We start from the raw sequence: 25,161 nt of genomic DNA, 5'->3' as shown, positions 1-25,161 counted from the left end.
GCAAAGGCCTTGACAAGGTGAAGTACGCGTTGCAGGCTTCGAAAGGTCAGCTGAAAACGAGACGGGTTTCCTGACAGAAAGGTCGCCTATTTTTAATTCAGCAAATATAGTGGCCAATGAGATCTCGTAACAAAGTCCTAGTTCACATCAGGCCAATCAGCAAACAGGTTAGAAGGAGGGTCGTCCATAGCGAAAACGTGCTTCCGCCAGCATCATCAACTCCAAAAAGCCAGCTGAAGCGAGCCTAGGATGGGTCAGAACAGACCCTCCTTCCTTCGTATGTACTCTTTGTATCGTCAGAAACGATTTCAACGCAATTTGTGCAGTAGTTAACGCACAGAATACCCCAGGGTAGTGCTTGATGAATGTTGCGTGTTCGCATTTAGTCAGCGTTTTGATTGTATCGTCCCAAAGTCACCATCCGTCCAAGTGGCCTTGAAACATTTGTGGTCAGCTGGATCTTGCTGCATGAACAAAGCGCCCCAAAGTTACGCTGCTCAGAATGGCCCTGCACACACTGGCGCTGGGAGAAAATCTCCACACAGTGCTGAGAAAGACGGCACAGTTTCAGCAACTCCCGTGGATTAGTTTGGTGTCTCGAAACGTCACAAAAGAAGCACAACATGATCGAGAGAGGTCGCAGTCGGTCACGGCTTTTTACTATCAAAGTGCAATCGACCAAGCAGCTGCCAAGGTAAGTGTTTGTAAACAACCCAACGTGTATGGGTGAGCTAGATAGTTAGATTCGCGTCAACGCAACGAATGCAAACACTTTGCAGCCCCACCTGCATGGAAATTTAAAATGCAGCTTGGGTTATTTTTAAAACACTAATAACTTTTAATTATTTTAAACTGTCATCATGTGTACACTGGTCTGTACCGACTTTTGGCAGTGAATATCTCGACCTCACTGACCATCTATAGAGAGAGGAGAGGAGGAGAGAAAGCATTGTGTGTGTCTGTGGGTAGGCAGTGGATAACTGCATGGGTAGACTACAAAATTGATGCTCCACAGAAATTCAAAATTAGTTGCGTTCAAAACAATAACCTGTACTATACGTACTCGTACTGTACAGCCTCTGAGTCTAACTGAACTAAATTTGACAAAAGTGTATAAAAAAAATTTTTAACAAAAATGAGCATACTAATTGTGTTGTTCTTGAACGCCTTCGACCTTTTGGATAAATACGTGTGTATGCCTGTGGTTTTGTGCAACGTCAATATATTTTGAGTCCTCCTGTCACATTGACACTGTGCGGACTGCCGCTGTCTCTGTGTGCTTGTGAGGTGTCATAGTTTAATAAGGAGCAAGTGCGTGCTTCAATGTGAGAAAGCAGGAAAGTATTATGCTAATTATGTGAAAAAGCAATAATGAAACTTCCATTGCTAATTAAAACTTGTTTAGTCTTCAAATGTGTATTTAGCTTGTACATGTCCCAGTTCAAGCTAGGTGAACATAATATTATGTTGTGAAACCTTTCTAAGATGAGTCATTTTGCTTGTCACTGCATGATTTAAGAATTTAAAAAAAAAAATTTTTAATGGAGGAAGTGCAAGAAACTTGTGCTTTCCATTCTTTCAATATGATTTTTTCAGAGTGTCGTTGGTTATCAGAGAGAAAACAAGAACTTAGGTTTGCATCTGAAACGGGAGACATCATTTTCAATATCATATATATTATATAAACATGTTTTTTATTAATGAGAAATGTTGAATCAGGGGCTCACATCCATGAGAGATGGCATAGGACAAATGTCCTGGACAATGCAAAAGCGATAGGACATTTGTCCCGAACAAAAACAAAATGAATAGGACCTTTTTTTTCTCGCAACAAAACGTACATTAACAGCATGGTTTTGTCTGCTTGGAGAGACATATCGTAGCAAATCAAACTACTGTAAATTGGAAAGTAGTGACAATTTCCAGATCAAATGAAAGCATAATCGGACAATGACCACTTTGTGACAAAAACAATAGGACATATGTCCTCTTGCATGAAAAATGTATAGGACATTTGGAAAAAATATCCGTGTATGTCCGATGTCCGAAGTGGATGTGAGCCCCTGTTGAATCAGTTCCAAAACAATGGGTGTCATGAATAATGTGTGCTTGCTCCTGTTCACTCTTTATCCTTATGCAGAAACAAATCCCATTAAATGTGAATACTATATATGTGGTACTTTTATTGTACTACTGTATATGCCATTATTATTTTTACAATTATTGGTTCGGTTTAGTTATTATACAGTGTTGCCTGCAGCGCAATTACAAGATTGGGAACAAAATGTTAACAGCTAAATTGGATTTTGACTTTATTTTGTAAGCATTCCATAATTAATGTGTCTGTTTTTAGCCAGTACTGTATATAAATATATTATACGTTATTTGCGCTTTTGACCAAAATATGACATTTTACACAGATCGAGACAGTCATTGTTCTCCAAGAGGTGAACAATGACTGTCGAGATCTGTGTAAAATGTCATATTTTGGTTAAACACGCAAATAACATTTATGTATCGATCGAATTCCTTTCAGGTACTATGACTTTGTTGTTGTTTTGACGATTGAACGAGTACACACACACATGCAAACAAACACATAAGCTTCATATTTGGGCGTTTCAGGTTGACTGAAACTTCAAAGGAACTACAAAACACACGTCATGTACTGACTTTGTTGTTGTTTTGACATTGAACAGCACACACACATGTATGTATGCAATCAATCACATGACGTGTGTTTTGTAGTTCCTTTAAAGTTTTGGTCAACCTGAAACGCCCAAATATGAAGTTTTGTAGTCCTCTGACGTCACATGGCTCAAAGAAGGGAAATCCAATGTCCAATCGATACATAGTCTCTTGTTCTTCCCTATAACTTCCATAAGCAAGGTTTAGCCCCTCCCCCATCCCCCCATTTTAGACTCCCCCCCCCCCCACACACACACACACACTGTTTTCTGAGTTTTTCTGTTTGTACTTGTAGCATCTGTAAACTCAGGCCTAAAAAAAAAAGGTGTGGTTACGGTAACCAGACTTGGGAACCCGTACGATTTCGCCGTATTTTGTACGCATGATTGTCTAGAATACGATCAGTATGGTCGGGTGAAAAACAATACGAGGAGGAAAATTCCCAGACTACTTTTCTGCACAAGCACATTCCGAAGCCGATCTGGTATTTTGACACATGATCACAGTTTTTGTCAGTAAACATTGAAAGAAGCATTTGATTTAAATGTAGAGCAGTACCTGCGATTTGAGGACCCTCCCATGAGAGGACACCTCCCTTACAAGGACACCTTGTCCCTTTTTATATTATCTCTACCAAAGTAAACCTGTCATGACAGGCCACCTGCCCTGTAGGGACACTTGGTTGGCCCCAAGGGTGTCCTTTCATCGTAGGTACCACTGTTTTTGTAATCAACGGTGCGACGGACGCCTGTGAAACATGTTTGAAGCATCCAGATGCAGCGAGCAGTACGCTCATATTTCTGAAAGTACACCAAGTTTGTTTGAGAATACCCCAAGTGCGAAACAGGGGTTCCCAGGTCTGGGTAACCCGACCTATCCTATTTTTAGGGGCCGACCCTATAACGTTTTATTACATTTGTCAAAAAAAACCCCACAAAAAACAAGAAAACGAGTGCAGAAAACGCAATGAAAGCGAAAGCGCCCGAGTCGCACACTTATTTCCCTGTCAAGTAGGTTTAATTTGTACACATTAGAAAAAAAAGTTTAAAAAAAAAAGTGATTGCCTGCCTTCCTACCATATTTTTTTTGGCTATGTTACTGTAACCACACCTTTTTTTGTTTTTGGCCTAACATCCATTGTAAGACTCCTCTCTAATAGGACCCAATTTTTGTCAGCATTTTGTGGTCATAATAAGTCAATTGTAAGGTTCCACTGCTGATGCAGGATGTAGCTTGAAAATCACTGCTGCACAGTGTTCCCAGGATGATCCAGGGCTGCATGCATTGCAACCAAGGCTCCTGGTCCTAAAAATTAGACCCTGAGGCAGTGTAGTAAATAATGCAAGAAGTGACACAGAGTGGGAGCATTATCTATAGGAGTCTAACCTAATCTAACAAAAATGTTGAACACATTCAGATTCTTTGTACAGTTAGTGAGTGTGTGTGGAGTGCAGTAAATTAGGCAATCTTGAAACAACACAAATTGGGAGCAGCTTTAAGTCTGACCTGAATTGTTCTAAACATTTCAGATTCCTTCTTTTGTGTGTGTGTGTAAAAGTGAGAGTCTGAATGTATGCATACATTTTTGATGTACCGATGTTGCTTTGGAAAGCTGCACCTAAGCATACAATTACAAACATAACACATACAATGCAGCTGCAAACCTCCCTCTCTCTCTCTCTCTCTCTCTCTCTCTCTCTCTCTCTCTCTCTCTCTCCCTCCCTCTCTCTCTCTCTCTCTCTCTCTCTCTCTCTCTCTCTCTCTCTCCCTCACTCTCACACACACCCCCACACACGCACACACACAGAAACCTGTAAACACACACAACCACATAAACACCACACACAAAAACAGAACACCAGCAGGTACTTATTTTGAACTGTTCACCTTACAACACACAAATAGACAGCTAGTGGGCAGAATTGTTTTTTTTACAGCTGAGAGTGGTGGTAAAAATGTCAAGGTGACCTCACAGCTAGCAACAACTGTAAAAGATCCAATGGCTGATATAAATTCAGTTGGCTGTGTTTTATAAGCTGGAGAACAGAGAGTGAGGTGAAGGAGCAAAGATATTGCAGTCTGTTCCCTGGAATGTGATCCATGCAACTGAACTTAGAAAAGCTTCAGAACTGTCTAGAGGACACAATGTCATGGCTGAAAGAAAAAAGGGGAGGGGGGGGGGGGGGGGGGCGGCGGCGGGTAGGCAGGGGGCAAAGATTGCCAGTTGTCATGAAGCATTGTTTTTGCTGTGTAGTACTTAATCAGTTTGCTATTTCTCACCTTTTTTGTATTTTGTTTATTCAGTGTACATGTGGTTTACAAATCAAAATATCAGCTGACAGCTGGGTTTTTTTTCTGAATAGGGTCGCAAAATTGCATAACATCAGCAACAACAAAAACCATGTGTACACATTTATAGTTATACACACTCTTTGTGCAAGCATGTTACTCCTGGAAGAAAATTGTCCCCTTATATATTGAAGGTGTCCTTTCAAGGCAGGAATAAGTCCAGGAATGCATTTAAGTAACTGGTATACTGTTTAAAAAAAAAAAAATTCAGAGATGTTCACATGTTCAGAGATGGACAAATCACAACATTTTAACTCACCAATTGGGCGAGTAACTGCAAGAAAGTCATTAACCTGCCAGAAATTTCGCTTGCCCGGTACATTCCAAAGTTGCTGCATCTGATTTGAAACTCGATTTTATAACCAAAAGTGCTACATTTGAGTTGCGCAGAATTTTCACTGGCTATCCGGGCGAGTTGCCAGGCGGTTTTCTACTACTACCGTACTTTCCGGGTCATAAGGCGCGACTTTTTTCCTCGAGTTCGACCCCTGCGTCTTGTAGTCTTGTATAACGAAGCGCCTAATCTGTGTATGAACGAAAAAAAATCAAAGAGACCCTTGAGTACCAGTCAAACAACTTGTGATAATGCATGTTTCAGCTACTAGGTACTGCCCTGCCTTTGATCTGGCCGCACACACAGATTTCCACTCTGTTAAACTCGGTCACTGACCCCGGTGCAGGAAGTGTTTCCTCTCTCAGATATGACAGGGGAACCACCTCTCATGGCAAAAACTGGGTCATGGGAAGAAGGTCGTGTCTATAAACAAGGCCACCCAGCTATCACAATGCCTTTGATCTGGCCTCACACACAGAGCACACATATTTTCACTCAGTTAAAGTCGGTCACTGACCGGTCACTGACCCCGGTGCAGGAAGTGTTTCCTCTCTCAGATATGACAGGGGAACCACCTCTCATGGCAAAAACTGGGTCATTTTGGTGCGCCCTATCGGCCCCCTGCGTCCAATGGGTGACTGGATTACAATTTTTTTTTAAAAGAAGGGGGTGCGTCTTGTATAACGAAGCGCCTTGTCACCCGGAAAGTACCGTACTAGCCTGGTGGATTTTTACTCGCCCCTGGCGATCCCGCGGACGATTTGCCCATCCCAAATGTTTCAATTATATATCTCTCTCTCTCTCTCTCTCTCTCTCTCTCTCTCTCTCTCTGATGTTTGATATATTTCGTACTGTGTATTTTACCTTTTAAGCTAGCTCTTGTTAGGTTTTCTAGAATTGTTTTTCTTAACCATTTTTGAAAATGTACTTCAGATTTGTTTCTTCTCTTTTCAGCCTTCAGTTCGACTGACCCCAGCTGCCATAATGTATGCTGGCCGAAGTCATGATAAGAGTCACATACTGGTGAGTTAACTGTAAGCTGGCCGAAGTCATGATAAAGAGTCACTGTATGATACTGGTGAGTTAACTGTAAGCTGGCCGAAGTCATGATAAGAGTCACATACTCAGGTGAGTTAACTGCAAGCTGGCCGAAGTCATGATAAGAGTCACATACTGGTGAGTTAACTGTAAGCTGGCCGAAGTCATTGATAAGAGTCACATACTGGTGAGTTAACTGTAAACTGGCCGAAGTCATGATAAGAGTCACATACTGGTGAGTTAACTGTAAACTGGCCGAAGTCATGATAAGAGTCACATACTGGTGACTTAACAATGTGATTTTGTGAATGTCGAACTCGAAGACAACTGACTGTGTCGTTGGGTCTGTAAGATAAAAGTGTTACATTCTTGTGCCTGCCAATTACATATATTGAATATCACTGATGCTGGTGCATGTAGGGTGTGTCTTGCTTGCACTGTACCTGCAGACATTTTAGGAAATGCTGAGTGTCAGATATCTTGAAAATTTGAATACGATAATGAATCAGGATATGTCTGAAGAGGGGCCTGACTTTATACTGCATGACTGGTCATTGGTGTGTGTGCTGTATTTGTAGTTTTTACAAGCATGCTGTGCATGGGACCATTATTTTGTTTTGCTGGTAAAGAGAACAAACCTAAATCATCACAGAACTGGGTCAATTTTGGGGGTATTTTTGTGACTTATTTCTGGTTTTGTTTCTCGCGTCTTTAAAAAAAAAATATTTACCAATTTTTTTTGTTGCCGGGTGAGGGGGTGAGTCAAGGTAGAGCTCTAGAAAAGCCTTATTCCTTCTGATTTTGATCTGCTTTTTTCCACTTAGTACAATGTACATTATGTTTGCGTATTCTTGTTTTGTTTATCATTTATGTATTAACAGCTATTGTGTTTTCAGCGTAGCAATAGGCAATAGGGATTATATAGCTGTTCTGACCTTTATTTGTTGTTCCAAACTTACAAAATGACAGTTTTTGCGTCGATGCGTTGATCTCAGGTTTTGATAGCAAACGCCATTTCTTATGCGCATTAGTTTTGCGCAGGCGCCACACTGACTTTGGAAAAAAACTCGATTTGACAACACAGCTGTTAAACAGCTTTTTATTAGTTCATTGGTATACAACAAAAAGAAGTTTGAGTTTTTTTAATTTTGAACAAGACTACTTATGAAGAAGACCAAAACACAACATCAACGGAAAACTAGAAACAACTGAAGAACTAGGATGCAACAAGGGGAGGAAAAGAGAACAGCTAATCCGTACAAAGCGAGCAGACGGCAGCAACGTTTTCAGTTTGGGTGAATGGCATTTATGCTTGTCTCATCATGAAGCGAATTTTTCAACCTCAGTTATAAACGACTACATGAATGTTAGTGCCATGGGCTGTACATCAATACTTCAGAGGGGAAGTGGGGTATTTAGTGTGGAGTTACGAGATAAGAAAAGCCGAATGCGAAAGTTTGTGTCAGTCGGCAACTGTGAACTAAACTCACAGGCACACAAAAACGGCTGTTCCGTTTTACTCCCCTGTTTGTACTACATCTTTCGACTTTGGGCATTTTGTGGTGTTTAGGGACAGAAAATAATAGGTTTAGTCCTGTTTCATCGGGACGTTAGCAGAAAAGGGTATGCTATCGACATTTGTAAAGCTGAAAAACATGCCCGAGAAGAATTTCAAGTTGTCAGTGTATGCTGTTGTCGATCAGTGAAACATCATTGTGGTACAGATGGGTAAACCGGAACCATGCGTCTTTGTTATTGACAATAATGCTTTTGGATATTGGCAAAAATGGCCGACTTCCGTAGCATTATGCTTTGATGATCGGAAGAGACCATCCAATCACAGCCCCCGAATTCCCCCACGTGTCCATCAGAATAGCTATATATATATACTGAGCCTAAATCTGTTCACTTTCAGCGGAGTGCCCAGTACCTAAGCAAAGAACTTCCAGTGAGGATTGCACACCGTATTGCTGGATTTCGTAACCTCCCGTTCATCGTCGGCTGTAATCCCACCCTCCTGCAAGTGGTATGTGCTGATTTTGTATAGCTTGTTTGTATACACAAAGAGTCAGTATGAGTGGACCATGTTATTGCATTGTCCAACTTATGGTAAAAATGTGTATGTGTGTAATTAGAGAAGACATGGGGGTTAGACCTGGAAAAAGGTAGCATTTTTTATGTGTTTGGTAGGTGGAATGAGGATGAAAGTCGCTTGTTCATTCCAATGCTCTCAGGTGCCAGGAGAAAAGGCTCCGTACAACTCTCGCTTACTCTATTACACATGTCGTATGCATTAAGAGCGATTACTTCCCTTTGGTTATTTGATATCTCAGAAGTAGTTTGTTTTGCATTTAATGACCCTAGTTCTTCCTTTCGTTTTGCATTTAATTACCCTAGTCCTTCCATTGTCAGCGAAAGAATTACAGGTTAATATGTTTGCAGATCTCTTGTTGTTTCCCTTCTATCTCTAATTGGTACAATCTCTAATTGGTACAATCTCTAATTGGTACAATCTCTTGGTACAATCTCTAATTGGTATACTTAAACCCCCTTTTTAAGACCTCAACAAATCTGAGATAATCTGGTCTTAGAATAGCTGTAGGGTATAGTCTTAAACTGACGCTAAATTTACAATTACAGAGGTTATGCAGATAAAGTTGGAGAAAGCAGGGTCTTAAAAAATGGGAGGGGGGGTCTTAAAAGGGGGTTGCACTGTTTTTTGGGAGGAAGGGGTATGATGTTTTTCCAGTTGTTCATTGTTAGAGCATGACATTTTTGTACATTTACATTCTTATTTTTCAGCATGAACTGTACATTAGAGCTTTCAACATTCTGTCCAACTTTCCTGTGGTAAGTCTGTGTTTTTTTTATATTTCAGTTAGCATTTCTTCTTCTTATTTTTTTTTTCCATGTTAATTTGTGGGTTGGATATTATAATATATCATCAGTTCTGCTGTCTAGTGCTTAGAAACAGCTCATCGAATCAGGTGATGCAGAATTGCACGAGGGAAATGAGCTAGGGTTCGTGTGTAAGTTTGCAGATTGTAACATATATAACAAACTAGATGAATACCCGCTTCGCCGGGTACGGCTGCGCCGGGAAGAAGTCGAGCCGAATACCCAGCTGCGCCGGACCGCACGGAGGAAGGGAGATAAACGCGGCTGAAAACACTGGAGAAGATAAGGAAGAGTTACTGGGAATGGATCCAGAGAAAAACCAAAATCGGTTCAGCGCGCAAACCAAAATCGGTTCAGCGCTGCGCGCTGAGAGCACGTGTTGAAAAATCTCATCGACCAGGTTATGTCCGGGGTCTGCCTGAATATGCCCACCAAATTTGAAGCAGATCCATCGAGAACTTTGGCCGTGCATCGCGAACAGACACACAGACAGACACAAGTCGTATATATATATATATAGAAGCGCTGCAAGCTCTGTGAAGGTAAGACAACTGAAGGTAAAAACTATGCATTATAATTCTGCATCCGGCATGTAAGTCATTTTGGCAGCAAGAACTCCCACCTGGTACAATATTTGCAGAGGCGATTATGTTCATCGGAATCCACACCTTTACAGGAAGAAGAAGGCCCCGGAGGATAAAAAAAAACCTTATGTATACAAATTATAAATTCCTACCAGTCTGCTCTTTCAGGGTGTAAGAATGAGTGTCTTGTTTGGCGCTCATTTGACCAAGCAGAAGGAGTTACAGCCAGTTTTTGGGTGCTGCAGATCACCTCCCTTGACCAGGAGGAGAACTTCTCCAAGACGCTGAGGCAGCTACTGGACGACCACAACGATGTGGTCACCTTGCTGGCCGAAGGTTTCGCACAAGTCCGCAAACACATCACGGTCAGTTGATCGTTGTGCTGTATGTATGTACTGTATAATGTACTGGCTGCAAATTTGTGCACACTCTATGTTGTGGGGCGTAGTGTTTTTTAAAAATGTGTACAGTGGAACAACACCCACCCCCCCCCCTCCCTTTTTAAGAACTCAAAAATTCTGAGAAAATCAGGACTTAAAGAGGATCCCTCTTAAAAGGGAGGTAAATTTACAGAGGTTATAAACAGAAAATATGAAAAAGTAAGATCTTATTGTAGTGGAAGGTAGTAGAATCGAAGCCCAAGTCCAAGCGTCTTGTTTCAACTTTTTATTCAAGAAAACAGTGCAAGTAAACGTAGAGGCCGAAGGCGAAACCCGTAGACAGCGAAGCAAGTGTAGTGTCGTGTTCAGCTGCTAGGAGCGAATGAATACTTATGCCGGTGTTCGGCCTATACTTATAGCCCCGGCGCGGACTGCAGCGAAAGCGCCGTCCGGCGAGAATAAAAATCGCCTGAATACGGCCAGAAACACGGAATCTGTGTTTCTTACACATGCTTTACCCTACGTTATTTAAACAAATACATAACCAATCCTAACAAACAATACATCAAATTAAAGCTACGACCTTTAGCTTTCCATTGCAATAGATAACATTTCGGAAAAACTTATATTTATTTAGTAGGATACAAAAACAATGGTCCTAGTGAAGGCACTGAACCAACTTCAGTGCAGAAAATTGCAAAACTCTCTAAACTGGGATAATGGACAAATTCATAAATCATACAAATAAAAAGAAGAACCCTAGACAAACATTATGATATGCGTTACATGGGGGAAAATTATGCAGTGACTTAGTACGAAGCGGCAAAGTCCGAAAGTAAATGGAATCGGCTAAATTCCGGCGCGAGTACCTGTCTGCATAAATTAGGAATCTTTGCAGAGAAACCAAGCATCACTCATTACAACCAAATCCTTATAAACAAACTAAAATCATATGCAACATAGGTACGGGATATGTAATAGTGATACAAAAATGACAAAACAATGATTGAAAAGACAAAGATGAGTTTGTGAGAATCAATTTCTCTCGACGATACATGAAAACCGGTCAAGGCCAAAGTGACGCTTTGGTCAGTTAGAAACATTATCGTAAATAACACAATAATATGCAGCCATCTAGCCTAATCATTGACTTCTATGCAAACCTAAATATAATTAGGACAATATTAAAGATAAAAGGGACCTTGAAAGATAGAAGTTAGGTAGATATATATTATATGGAAAGGTATTTTATTAGAATTTGCGCCAGCAAGGTGCGCGCGCATCATCGTATCGTCCGCTATGGGGTGGGTGATCCCGTTTGTACTGTACACAAGGCTGTTTCGCTATGTGATGATTAGAGTGTTTAGGGTAGCGAAGTGCACTTGGCTACATTATAAAGGGGGAAGTCTGAAATTTGGAGGCCTTAGAAGAGGGGTTCCACTTTATACAATTAAATGTTTTGGAGTGTTTTGTGAATTTGTTTTTTTTGAGGTGGGGAGGGGGGGGGGGGGCTGGGATTGCAGACAGTTAAATTTGGTCATAGCAGGTGCAGACAGACGCATGCAGCAGACCTGAAGATGTGTAAGGTACTTCAAAATGATTTTACATTTACAGTTCTCACGCTTTTGCATTTTAGTTGATTTAAATGTGTTAGAAATGTATCCAAGTCTGTTGCCAGTTAAATAGCGTTGTATAATTATTTTGTCGCTGTTGTGAATTGGTGTTGTTAAGGTCTTTTCTTGGCAATTACACCAGAGTACTAAAACATTATGCTTTTGCTTTTACAATTTAAGAAACTAAACTGGAATGTTGGTTATACCTTGATGTTTGTTTATCTAGGATGAGACCCTTATACGGACTTTCCTGGACAGAACGCTGACTTCGCGCCTTGGAATACGTATGCTCTGTGAGCATCACCTGTCTCTGCATGACGAAAAGGTATTGCTGATTATTTCAAGTAGTTTTGTCGGCAGAGTATTAGCAATGATAAACATGACATAAGATAAGATAAATAAACTTTAATTTTATTTTCATTTTACATTCATGTGGACTTTTTTCTTTTGGCATCTATTGTTTGTGATGAAAAGCAACAATGGATCACACGTTGATCTAAACCGGCACGGTTGGCCTGGTGGTAAGGCGTCCGCCCCGTGATCGGGAGGTCGTGGGTTCGAACCCCGGCCGGGTCATACCTAAGACTTTAAAATTGGCAATCTAGTGGCTGCTCCGCCTGGCGTCTGGCATTATGGGGTTAGTGCTAGGACTGGTTGGTCCGGTGTCAGAATAATGTGACTGGGTGAGACATGAAGCCTGTGCTGCGACTTCTGTCTTGTGTGTGGCGCACGTTATATGTCAAAGCAGCACCGCCCTGATATGGCCCTTCGTGGTCGGCTGGGCGTTAAGCAAACAAACAAACAAACGTTGATCTAAAACAAAACCTGAGATGTATAAAGTATTGTGTTGTGAGTTTTGGAAACAAGTTTTGAAATTTGAGTGTTGACTTCAGAGTATAGTGGTGAATTTGACAGAAATAGGTTTTTATTTCCCATGCTTAATGCTGTGATGTTGTGTTGTCCAATCTTACAGTCTTACTTTAATTTCACTGAAAAAAAAGAGACACAGCAATTATCCCATTCAAACATGCCGAACGCGGAAATCAGCTGCCATGCAGCAGGCTTGTATGGTGCATTCAGTAAGACTTCAGAAGTGTTGGGTAAAATGTGAAGGTATGCTACTTGTTTCAGCCCAACCATGTCGGAGTCGTCAATGTGGCTTTCTCACCACGCAAGCTGATTGAAAAAAGAGCGCAGTACATCCAGTAAGTTTTTCTATGAAGAGAAATCTTTCCCCTGTCATTTTTTCCTGTTCCCAGAGTTCCTTCCCTTTTGTGTTTCCCCTCCTTCTTCTTGTTATACCTGTTTCATTCCGTGTTGCTCTTGCTTTTTCTTTCCCTTTGTGTTTGTTTGTTTGTTAGTCTAGAGGAAGCTTCCATAAGGCCAACAAAAAAAAGTTGTATGTGTCTGGTAACATGGCTACCAAAAATAGGGTAGGTAGGTAGGGATTTTTTGTTGTTGTTTTTTGTTTTTGACTCACATGCGAAGCAAAAGTGAGTCTATATACTAACCCGAGTCGTCCGTCCGTCCGTCCGTCCGTCCCGGCGTCCGTCCGGAAAACTTTAACGTTGGATATTTCTTCGACACTATTCAGTCTATCAGTACCAAATTTGGCAAGATGGTGTATGATGACAAGGCCCCAAAAAACATACATAGCATCTTGACCTTGCTTCAAGGTCAAGGTCGCAGGGGCCATAAATGTTGTCTAAAAAACAGCTATTTTTCACATTTTTCCCATTTTCTCTGAAGTTTTTGAGATTTAATACCTCACCTATATATGATATATAGGGCAAAGTAAGCCCCATCTTTTGATACCAGTTTGGTTTACCTTGCTTCAAGGTCAAGGTCACAGGAGCTCTTCAAAGTTGGATTGTATACATATTTTGAAGTGACCTTGACCCTGAACTATGGAAGATAACTGTTTCAAACTTAAGAATTATGTGGGGCACATGTTATGCTTTCATCATGAGACACATTTGGTCACATATGATCAAGGTCAAGGTCACTTTGACCCTTATGAAATGTGACCAAAATAAGGTAGTGAACCACTAAAAATGACCATATCTCATGGTAGAAAGAGCTAATAAGCACCATTGTACTTCCTATGTCTTGAATTAACAGCTTTGTGTTGCATGACCTTGGATGACCTTGACCTTGGGTCAAGGTCACATGTATTTTGGTAGGAAAAATGTGTAAAGCAGTTCTTAGTGTATGATGTCATTGCTAGGTTTAGCTGAAGGTCAAGGTCATGTCAAGGTCAAGCATGTGAGTCGTATGGGCTTTGCTCTTCTTGTTGTTTTTTGGTCAGGGTAGAAAATAACTATTCAGTGACGCAAAGAGACTGGACTTAATATACAAAAAGACAACACATTACAAAACAAATGAGACGAAAGGGATGCAGGGTTATCCCCCTTTTGTTGTCTGCCAATGAGGTTTTCGAAAGCCGAATATGTGCTCCCTGATTTGAGTACAAATGTGATCTGTGCATATTTTTAGAAATGGAATGAAAATTACTTGTAAGAAAGTGGAGAAATTGGCGTAACATATCACCTACATTGACAGTTCAGAATGTTTTCAAGGCACCATCCTCCCCAAAATAATACAGACAAAATATAATTCTAAAAAAAAAAAAACCTAATAAAATAAGATTAACAATGGAGGGCTTAGAGAGTGGGTTGCAGGACAAATGGTAGATGAAAAACATGACATTTCTTAATGATATGTCAGAAAAAGCTGTTGGGCATTTCGCCCCATTAGTTGCGTCATATTTGCTAAGGCCAATAAAAAAAAATAGGTCTGTTTACGGTAACCCGACCGACCCTAGTTTTTAGGCCCGACCCTCATCTTTTTTTTGGATCGTCTGAAAAAGAAAAAAAAACTGCATCCAAAATAGAGCTGTTTGCGCTCAAACAGCAGACGACAGAAGGGAGGTAAGCTCAAAGTACTGTTTATAGTTATGTTGGGCAAAAACAGGGATTGATGAGAAGAAATGAACTGTGAAACATCATAGAGAGGGGAGAGAAAAAAAAAAGGAAAAAAAACCAAAAACGACCTACTGACCCTATTTTTTCACCCTATGTTACCGTAAACAGACCTATTTTGGGGGGGGGGGGCCTAAACAATATGCTACAAAAGACCAGGGGTTTGAAATACACTGTTGCATGGTGAGACACACAATTTTAAAGGCACGGACCTGTGGTACACTGGAAACCCCCTTTTTAAACCCTCGGATTTAAAGACTCCCTCCCTTTTAGGACCTTGTAAATGTACCCTCCTTTTTACATTTAGTCAAGTTTTGACTAAATGTTTTAACATAGAGGGGGAATCGAGACGAGGGTCGTGGTGTATGTCTGTGTGTGTCTGATGTGCGTGTGTGTGTGTAGAGCGATTCAGAGTAAACTACTGGACCGATCTTTATGAAATTTTACATGAGAGTTCCTGGGTATGATATCCCCAGACGTTTTTTTCATTTTTTTGATAAATGTCTTTGATGACGTCATGTCTGGCTTTTTGTAAAAGTTGAGGCGGCACTGTCACACCTTCATTTTTCAATCAAATTGATTACAATTTTTGGCAAAGCAATCTTCGACGAAGGCCGGACTTCGGTATTGCATTTCAGCATGGAAGCTTACAAATTAAGTAATGACTTTGGTCATTAAAAATCTGAAAATTGTAATTAAAATTATTTTTTTATAAAACGATCCAAAATTCCTTTTATTTTATTCTTCATCATGTTCTGATTCCAAAAACATATAAAAATGTTATATTTGGATTAAAAACAAGCTCGGAAAATTAAAAACATAAAAATTATGATTAAAATTAAATTTCCAAAATCGTTTTAAAAACAATTTCATCTTATTTCTGGTCGGTTCCTGATTCCCAAAACATATAGATATGATATGTTTGGATTAAAAACACGCTCAGAAAGTTAAAACAAAGAGAGGTACAGTAAAGCGTGCTAGTTTTGCAGCAGAGCGCAACCGCTACCGCGCTAAACAGGCTCGTCACTTTCACTGCCTTTTGCACTAGCGGCGGACTACGGTCATTGTGAAAAAATGCAGTGCGTTCAGTTTCATTCTGTGAGTTCCACAGCTTGACTAAATGTAGTAATTTCGCCTTACGCGATGTGTTAAGACCTGTTTTTCTCAGATTGTTCAGGGTCTTAATGAGGATTTCACTGTACTACTTGTGTTTTATTTCCTTTATTTTGGTGTGTTCCTTACAGTCTTCATTATCTCAAACTGTGGGTGTAACATTTTCAGGTCGGTGTGTCAGGAAAAGTACGGTAAGGCGCCAGAGATTGTGTGCAACGGGCATCTCAACTCCACGTTCCCCTACATCCAGCCACCGCTAGAGTACATCATGACCGAACTGCTGAAAAACTCCTTCAGGTAAAGTGCGTTCTATGATTTCAGTGGTTGGTGTCTACACTATTTTCTAGATTTGAAGCTGTTTTAAGGTAGTCAAGAGTACTTGATTTTATATACAGATTAGCATTAACTAACCAACAGACGAACTTAGTTTACATTTTTTTAAATTTACAGTTTCAGTTTGAATGTTGTTTTGCTCAGGTTTGCTGCCTCAAGAATTGACACATTTAAACATCATTATGATAAAGAAGATTCCAAATACTGTTCAAGTCTAACACAAACAGACTTGTACTGTTTAGATTAGACCAATTTAAACATCATTATGATAAAGAAGATTCCAAATACTGTTCAAGTCTAACACAAACAGACTTGTACTGTTTAGATTAGACCAAAAATAAAAAGGCTGCAGTGAGCTGAAATGTGAATTAGCAGCCTTGTTCTTTGAAGGGAACAGTCAACAAGACAGTATTGTAGTACAGAGGAATTCAAATGCCACAATGAACAGACTTTTAGTCCTTTTAATGTGATCAAAATTGAAAAGACTACAGTTAGCTGAAATGTGAAAGCAGCCTTGCTCCTTGAAGGAAGGTATATATGGACTGTGCACACCGAAATATCAAAGTAAAAAGAATGTTGCATCAATAATGAGCGAAATCGAAACCATTGTTTTTTTGTTCAAAGTAGACAATTGACCGAAGATTATTGTTGTTCTTCAGGGCAACGGCGGAAGCACATGGTACTACATCTCACCTGCCAGAGATTGTTGTGACCATTGCCAGCAATGAAAACGACTTTGTCATCAGGTGAGTCAACTTTTAAAATCATTTTTTGGCGGCTTTGGTGTGTGCACATAATTCTGTCTGTTGACACACACACACACACACACACACACACACACACAGACACACACACACACACACACACACACACACACACACTCACTCACTCACAAATACACATAATTCTGTCTGTTGCATTCCAAGTCTATGATATTAGTAATTGCATTTCTGACGTGGGTGTATAAGGGGCTATTCTGAGCAGTATTCTCTCACTTGCGAACTGTGATGTGAGCATAACACACATACACGTACTTGGACACAGATCTGAACACACACATACATGTATCAGAATACTCATCCGTTCACACACACACACACACACACACACACACACACACACACACACACACACACACACACACACACACACTCACACACACACACACACACACACTCACTCACTCACTCACTCACTCACTCACTCACTCACTCACTCACTCACTCACTCACACTCACTCACAAATACACATAATTTCAGAACATACCCAAAACAAGAACACTTAATATTGTATCTTATTGTTTTTAATCTTTTTTTTTCCTTTTAAATTTTGTACATTTTCCGATTCATTTGCGCACATATTCACTCGTTTGTCCATTTTCACCACTCAAGTGCAACTTTCATCTCAAAGTACTGGCACAGTAAAAGTGATCTGCCTGTCAATATTTCTTTTAGGATACCATCCTTCTCATCACTCACACAGTATTAGCGATCATGAACATCACTTCAGACGTGCCCAGGCTTTTACATGCGATTAATGCATGGTTCCACTTGGACATATCCCTAAAATCAAAAGCCACCCTGCTTCCTGTGTAGAGTGCCACATTTTTGCTGACTTAATTTTGCTGACTTAATTTTGCTGACTTAATTTTGCTGACTTAATTTTGCTGACTTAATTTTGCTGACTTAATTTTGCTGACTTAATTTTGCTGACTTAATTTTGCTGACTTAATTTTGCTGACTTAATTTTGCAGATTAACACTTGGGAAATAAATTCCCTAAAAAATGCTCACTCTTTGCACAAAGCAATCGGACTGGTGATCTCTCCCTGAAATTTCTAGCTGAGTAACGCATCGATCACTACATTGGGGTATGCACGTTAAAGATCCCACGATTGACAAAAGGGTCTTTCCTGGCAAAATTGTATAGGCGTAGATAAAAATGTCCACCAAAATACCCGTGTGACCTGGAATAATAGGCCGTGAAAGGTGGATGCAGCGCCTAAAGGCAGTCGATCTACTGGCCGATGTGAATGCGTGATATATTGTGTAAAATATTCCATCTCACAGGTAGTAGGTAACATGCGCCTTGAGTCGCCTTGTGTGGTGAGATACGTGCGCAATATAAATCCTCGTAAATAAAAATAAAATAAAGTTTAAGAAAAGGAGAGATGGGGTCATGGTTACTGTGGCATGAGTTATAGAAATGAAAGAAGCCTTTTGTTGATTCGATCATCACATTAATAATCGTATCTGTGTCGCTTTGGTTGGCAGAGAAAGCATGCAAAAGCTGTACAGTATACTCCAATATTGGCTAAGCACAAGTACTGTACATAACTATATGCGACTCTCCCCTCGGAAAGGGACAACGTGGCAAAGTTTTCCAAAACAAATCTTAAAGGGACAGCAGGTGTCCTTTATTGGAACTGGTGTCCTCCAATCCAAAGTGTCTTGCATCACAGATGCTATTATAAAACAATTCCTCGACTTCTTGTTAAGCCCGTCCTTAACTTGGTGTAGTGGACTACGCGAAGTATTCTTCGCGAAGCTGGCCGCTTGGAGCTTCAGCACTGAGTTTTCGGTAAAAAGACTTGGTGAAGTCTTCGCGAAGTCGACTTTGGGCTGAACTTTCTGTCGGGTGGATTTGCTTCAATCATCTGGCAAGGGACCATCAGTCATTATTCTGTCAGGTGGATTTGCTTCAATCATCTGGCAAGGGACCATCAGTCATTATTCTGTCAGGTGGATTTGCTTCAATCATCTGGCAAGGGACCATCAGTCATTATTCTGTCAGGTGGATTTGCTTCAATCATCTGGCAAGGGACCATCAGTCAATGTCACACGCTTTCCTTCTTTGCCACTACTAAAGCAAACGTGTGCAAGATTGTATGTTACACGCTTTGGAGCATGTGCAAGAACGGATTCAAACTCGAAATCGTCCCTCCAAAAGCCCCAAAATGCACACACGACTTTTATTTCTCCTGCTGTTGTCGTGTCTTCTCTTTACAAATTCTTCAACGCTGAGAATACTGAAAACGGCATCCCAGACTACAGTACTGTTTCCATACGCGAGTTTAGCTTCCCTTGGAAAGTGGCTCGCTCAGGAGGCCTGTTAGTCTGAAACTAGAAGGACAGAGTTCTGAACATAGATGACAAAGACCCCGGAAAGAACAAACATTTCGCGGATGCAGACACAGAAAGACGTCATGAAGAATGGAATGCTTCAAAAGATACAGACTGTGACGATGACTGTGACGTCATTCATGTATATACCGAGACGTCATTCATAGTTGTTCGTTCACTTTCGTCAAAAAGTAGATGTCTCCACAATGGCTGCTCCTGTGTTTAGGTTTATCAAGCGTGAGTACGCAAAACGTGTTTGTTCTCTCCTCTGTTGAAGCTGTGAGACATAATCGCCATTACGAGCTAGTCGTGTGACAGAGAGTGTTCTTGCACACTCGACTGCTGCTGTTTCACTCCGGCTAAAGCCGTCGTGAAACATCTACAGTCTCGTGTGCAAGAAAACTCTCTGTCATGTCACACGACTAGCTCGTAATAGCGGGTATTATAGGTAAACACAGTAGCTTGAAGGCAATAAGCTTTGCTGTGAGACCTTGTAGCCTTTCACACATTTATTTGTGACGAGTCAGCTGGCAAAATAAAAGAGTTGGAGTTGGCAGTGTGAGAGCGCTCGCTAGTGAAACTGGGCGACAGTTGTGGGAAAGCTGGATGACAGGTGTGGGAAAGCTGGATGACAGGTGTGGGAAAGCTGGGTGACAGGTGTGGGAAAGCTGGATGACAGGTGTGGGAAAGCTGGATGACAGGTGTGGGAAAGCTGGATGACAGGTGTGGGAAAGCTGGATGACAGGTGTGGGAAGGCTGGATGAGACTAATGAAGCTGGCACAATCTCAATTTGCATCACACTAACGAGCTGCAAAAGACACATTGAAGAATAGTTAATGGCACTTTTTCCAACATATCATGGACAGACCTGTTTACTCATACGATTTCGCCGTATTTTGTATGCCAAGTTTCCAAGAATACGATGAATACGGTGGTTGATAAGAAAATACGACGATTAAAAAAATTAAATAAGTTTTTAATTCATTGCGTCTCTAAACTGAATGTGGGTTGTGTATGCGATTGGCCATGGATAAAATCCAGTTTTCTTCGGTTCGTGCTTATGATTGGTCTATATTTTGTCACATGATTAACAAGCACCTCTACCTGGTAAAAAAATAAACTAAATATTTTAAAAATACACTAAGTCTCTGTGGAAAATACAACAACTGTTCCAATTAGGTAAACAGGTCTGCATGGAAATATACCACAGACATACAGGGCTGGGACTCCTCTTTATTGTAGGTTATCAAACAATGGAGAAGGCACATTTCTTACCCAGCAATTTACATCGAGCATATTATCAGCTGAGAAAGCCAGTGTTTTTATCTCTGTCGGCTGAATGTCTGTGTATGGTTGATCGTCTCTCTCTCTCTCTGTCATATTACACACGCACGCACACACACACGCACACACACACACACACACATGCACGCACGCACGCACGCACGCACACACACACACGCATGCACACGCACGCACGCACGCACACACACATGCGCGCGCACACACACACACACACACACACACACACGCACACACACACACACACACACACGCAACCACTTTAGCCCTCCGCTCTCCAATTTGGAATGATCTGGGGCTAACAACCACCAAATATGATCCATACGTAGCAATCATAAGTCTAGTATTATAATAGTGCACTGCCTGGCTTTGTAACCAATTCATCGCCATCGTTGTGAGTTCGAACTCATGCAGGTCTCGGCGAGGAATGTATTTCCAAGAGTCTTATACTTTGTGGAGAATCTTCCAGGTGTCCAAACACCCAGGTGTATATACATGCGCACGATAAAGATTCCAAGCTCTAACCTTTGTCTCAGGACTTGGAAAACATGAATACACGCTTGCAGGGGAAAAAATACAACTGGGTAATGGGACTCAATGTTGCTACTCACGATCCCCAGGGATAGCAACCTGAGTTTCACTTGAGGAGAAATTCCCACTGAACAATAAGTATACCTTCTTCTTCTTCAGCGTTCAAGAATTGTCTGGTTACGTGTGAGCTCGTTTGCCCATTTGGGCTCCCCACACTATACTCTGAGAGCATAGTCAGCTCACTCCATTTTCGTTGAGTAGGCATGCTGGGTATTTTCGTGTTTCCATAACCCACCGAACTCCGACATGGATTACAGGATCTTTTCCGTGCGCACTTGGTCTTGTGCTTGCATGTACACACGAAGGGGGTTAAGTCACTAAGCAGGTGTGCACATAAGTTGACCTGGGAGATCGGAAAAATCTCCACTCTTAACCCACCAGGCGGCAGCGACCGGGATTCGAACTCACGACCTCCCGATTAGGAAGCCGACGTCTTACCACCACGCCACTGCCCCCGTCAATAAGTATACCAACAAATATATGTTGATTACAGGGTGTCAGACCGTGGGGGCGGCATCTCGCAGAAAGTGGCGAGCAAGGTGTTTGACTACAACTTCACCACGGCGGGCAGCGTACGCCAGGACCAGAACCAGGAAGTCGGCATCTGGGAGGGATTCATGGACAACCCCCAGTCCTCCGCCAACCCCGGCAAGATGCATGGGTAGGTGAAATTGTCTATTTATGTGGAAATGGGGAACACAATAGGGTTGTGTATCTAAGCGCTGGCAGTGAGACTGCCACAGCTATTTTGATTAAAATAACCGTATCATAATTGAGTAGAGGATTTTTGGAGATAGTCCTGTCTGTTTTTGTGTGTGTGTAGTAGATTTGTTGTTGTTGTTGCTTTGAAAGATGGTGAAAGCCATACAACTAGTCTGAGTTGAAGTGTACCATCACAGTGATAAATGAGCTAATATTATGACATTTTCTGGCCCACAGATCACAGTTAATGGGACTGGGTGGCCGAGTGGTAACGCACTTGCGCTCGGAAGCGAGAGGTTGTGAGTTCGACCCTGGGTCAGGGCGTTAGCAATTTTCTCCCCCCTTTCCTAAACTAGGTGGTGGGTTCAAGTGCTAGTCTTTCGGATGAGACGAAAAACCGAGGTCCCTTCGTGTACACTTACATTGGGGTGTGCACGTTAAAGATCCCACGATTGACAAAAGGGTCTTTCCTGGCAAAATTGTATAGGCATAGATAAAAAATGTCCACCAAAATACCCGTGTGACTTGGAATAATAGGCCGTGAAAAGTAGGATATGCGCCGAAATGGCTGCGATCTGCTGGTCGATGTGAATGCGTGATGTATTGTGTAAAAAATTCCATCTCACACGGCATAAATAGATTCCTGCGCCTTGAGTCCGAGTCTGGAGATACGCGCGCGATATAAGACTTGATATAGTGAAAAGACTTAGCTGCGTGCTTGCTGATTTTGTGAAGCAAAGTCGTCGACAGTGGAACCCCCCTTCCTCCTTTTTAAGACCCTGTTTTCTTAGACTAATCTGTTCATAACCTCTGTAAAATTACCCCCATTTTAAGACTCCCTCCTTTTTATTGAGTCACTTGAGAAAAAGTGACTCTATGTAATCGGTCAGTGTTAGTCTGTCCGGCCGGCCGTCCGGCCGGCCGGCCGTCCGTAGACACCACCTTAACGTTGGACTTTTCTCGGAAACTATCAAAGCGATCGGGCTCATATTTTGTTTAGTCGTGACCTCCAATGACCTCTACACTTTAACGATGGTTTCGTTGACCTTTGACCTTTTTCAAGGTCACAGGTCAGCGTCAAAGGAAAAATTAGACATTTTATATCTTTGACAAAGTTCATCGGATGTGATTGAAACTTTGTAGGATTATTCTTTACATCAAAGTATTTACATCTGTAGCCTTTTACGAACGTTATCAGAAAAACAAGGGAGATAACTAGCCTTTTCTGTTCGGCAACACACAACTTAACGTTGGGCTTTTCTCGGAAACTATAAAAGTGACCGGGCTCAAATTTTATGTGAACGTGACTCATTGTGTTGTGAATAGCAATTTCTTCCTGTCCATCTGATGCCTCATATAATATTCAGAACTGCGAAAGTGACTCGATCGAGCGTTTGCTCTTCTTGTTAAGACCTGATTTTGTCCGATTTTTTTAGGTTTTAAAGGGGGTGGGGGGGTTCCACTCGATCTCTTTTTTTTTTACTTGAATTTTATTTATGAACTTATATATATGTCAGGGCACATTGTTGCATTCTTTCTGTTGGCTTTTGACAGGTATGGCTTCGGGCTTCCAACGGCCAGAGCCTACGCCGTCTACCTGGGTGGCAGCCTGACCATGGAGACCATGCAGGGAATCGGATCCGACGTCTATCTGCGTCTCAGTCACATCGACTCGGCCAAAGAAAGCTTTCGCATCTAGATCCCTGAGATCAGGGCGATTCTGACCGCACAGCAAATAACAGTTTTGTTCTTCTGCTTCCGGTGGCAATTAATGAAAGAATGAGTGTGTTTTTAGTATTGGGATGACTGTACTACTGTGGAACACCCTTTGGACCACCTGATATGTGAGCAAAGTCATGTGTGAAATAAGGGAAGTCTTAATTTAGGGGTTAAAAGGGGTTCAAGACTTGTTTTCACTACCTATTTTATTCATGTTTTTATTACTTATTTGGATTAAGAATCTTTTGTAATGTATGTTTGATGGTGTATGCTTTTAATTAAGCGTTGCTGACTATGAATGTAGATGTAAATGCTTGTATAACTGTGTTTTAATTTTAAATGTGTCAAGCGCAAAGAGCATAATTGTAAAGTTATGATGTTGCGCTATATAAATGCTCATTTATTATTATATTATTATATTATTATATTATTATTATTATTATTCCCCTTTTAAGGCCTTAATTGTTTTTCTCAGATTTTCTGTTCATGACATTCGCTTCCTAACTTTTAAAAGACCTGATTTTCTCAGATTTTTGGGAGTCTAAAAACACACGTACATAATTGTTTGCTGTACTTATTTCAACGGGCATTTCATTTTCCAGCATGCTGTGCTTGGAGAAGTAATTTTGGAAATTTTTTTCTTCATTTTTAATTTTTCTTTTTTTCCTAGGCACTGAGGCAGTTGTTTTCTGCCTGTTGCTGTAAGACATATCATTCATTTCTAGAGCAGATGTGGGCCAGATATTGTAGATTTACAAAACTAGCAGTATGGAGTTTTTCCCTTCAGTTTGTCTATGTTCAGATCTGTCAGTAGACAAGCTGTGAACTTTGTCAGAGTGGGTATACTGTCATGCAGATCATGTATTTCTAGAGCAGATATGGGCCAATTAGTACAGCAGTCCCTGCAATGTACGGCCCCCGGCGTGAGCGGACACCTGACATGTACGGACACATTTGCTCGGCACGGAGTGTTTTCCTTCTATATTTGCCCCCCCCTTAAACGGACACCTGCAAAACGTGGACACGGACACTCATTTTCGGTCCCAACACTAGGTCATACCTCCAATGTACGGACAGACCATCGTCAAATTTTCACCACAACAAAATCGATAACAGAGCAGTCCGGCTCTTGGTGCAAAGATCACAGCCGCAATGGCGTGACGACAGTCACTGGTAACTTGAGTGCACCTGTACCCATCAGGAGGGGGGGTAGTTTTGGTCAGGAGTGGAGTACATGCGAAGATGCCAACATGAAACTGCACTGTGCTCTTTATTCTTGTCTGTTGGACGTAAACAACAGAAACCACAGTCGATGAAGGTCCTGAGCGAAAGAGAGTGAAAAACCGGCCACAGTTCTCAGCATCGTGTGTCTGTGTGTAACCTCTTTCATTGACAAGATACTCTTGTTTCCCC

At 41.3% G+C, this 25,161-nt stretch overlaps 2 protein-coding genes and 1 long non-coding RNA gene across 3 annotated transcripts in view; 2 read left to right on the top strand and 1 right to left on the bottom strand.

The window, feature by feature from the left end:
* The window catches only part of LOC138975310 (uncharacterized), a 243,064-nt gene that overhangs the window by 78,758 nt on the left and 139,145 nt on the right, over positions 1 to 25,161 (top strand). The gene's annotated exons all lie outside the window — the stretch shown is intronic.
* The window catches only part of LOC138975301 (uncharacterized), a 136,777-nt gene that overhangs the window by 14,408 nt on the left and 97,208 nt on the right, over positions 1 to 25,161 (bottom strand). The gene's annotated exons all lie outside the window — the stretch shown is intronic.
* Positions 205 to 23,909, top strand: LOC138975300 (branched-chain alpha-ketoacid dehydrogenase kinase-like). Its single transcript, XM_070347954.1, has 11 exons — positions 205 to 694; positions 6,326 to 6,394; positions 8,325 to 8,435; positions 9,212 to 9,259; positions 10,137 to 10,256; positions 12,111 to 12,209; positions 13,016 to 13,089; positions 16,147 to 16,275; positions 16,971 to 17,057; positions 21,821 to 21,988; positions 23,584 to 23,909. The coding sequence occupies exons 1-11, from the start codon at positions 503 to 505 to the stop codon at positions 23,726 to 23,728; spliced, it is 1,242 nt and encodes a 413-aa protein (XP_070204055.1). The 5' UTR covers positions 205 to 502; the 3' UTR covers positions 23,729 to 23,909.

Source organism: Littorina saxatilis, linkage group LG9 (genome assembly GCF_037325665.1).
Source record: "Littorina saxatilis isolate snail1 linkage group LG9, US_GU_Lsax_2.0, whole genome shotgun sequence".
NCBI classification, from domain to species: Eukaryota; Metazoa; Mollusca; class Gastropoda; order Littorinimorpha; family Littorinidae; genus Littorina; species Littorina saxatilis.
This window is presented reverse-complemented; position numbering and strand designations above follow the sequence as displayed.

What these genes read in the sequence shown, in the direction of transcription:
- LOC138975300 (XM_070347954.1), top strand. Translation starts at nt 503, where the DNA reads ATGGCCCTGCACACACTGGCGCTGGGAGAAAATCTCCACACAGTGCTG. An exon ending in ATGATAAGAGTCACATACTG is followed by an intron (nt 6,395 to 8,324) that starts GTGAGTTAACTG and finishes GTTCACTTTCAG; the next exon opens with CGGAGTGCCCAGTACCTAAG. An exon ending in TTCTGTCCAACTTTCCTGTG is followed by an intron (nt 9,260 to 10,136) that starts GTAAGTCTGTGT and finishes TGGGTGCTGCAG; the next exon opens with ATCACCTCCCTTGACCAGGA.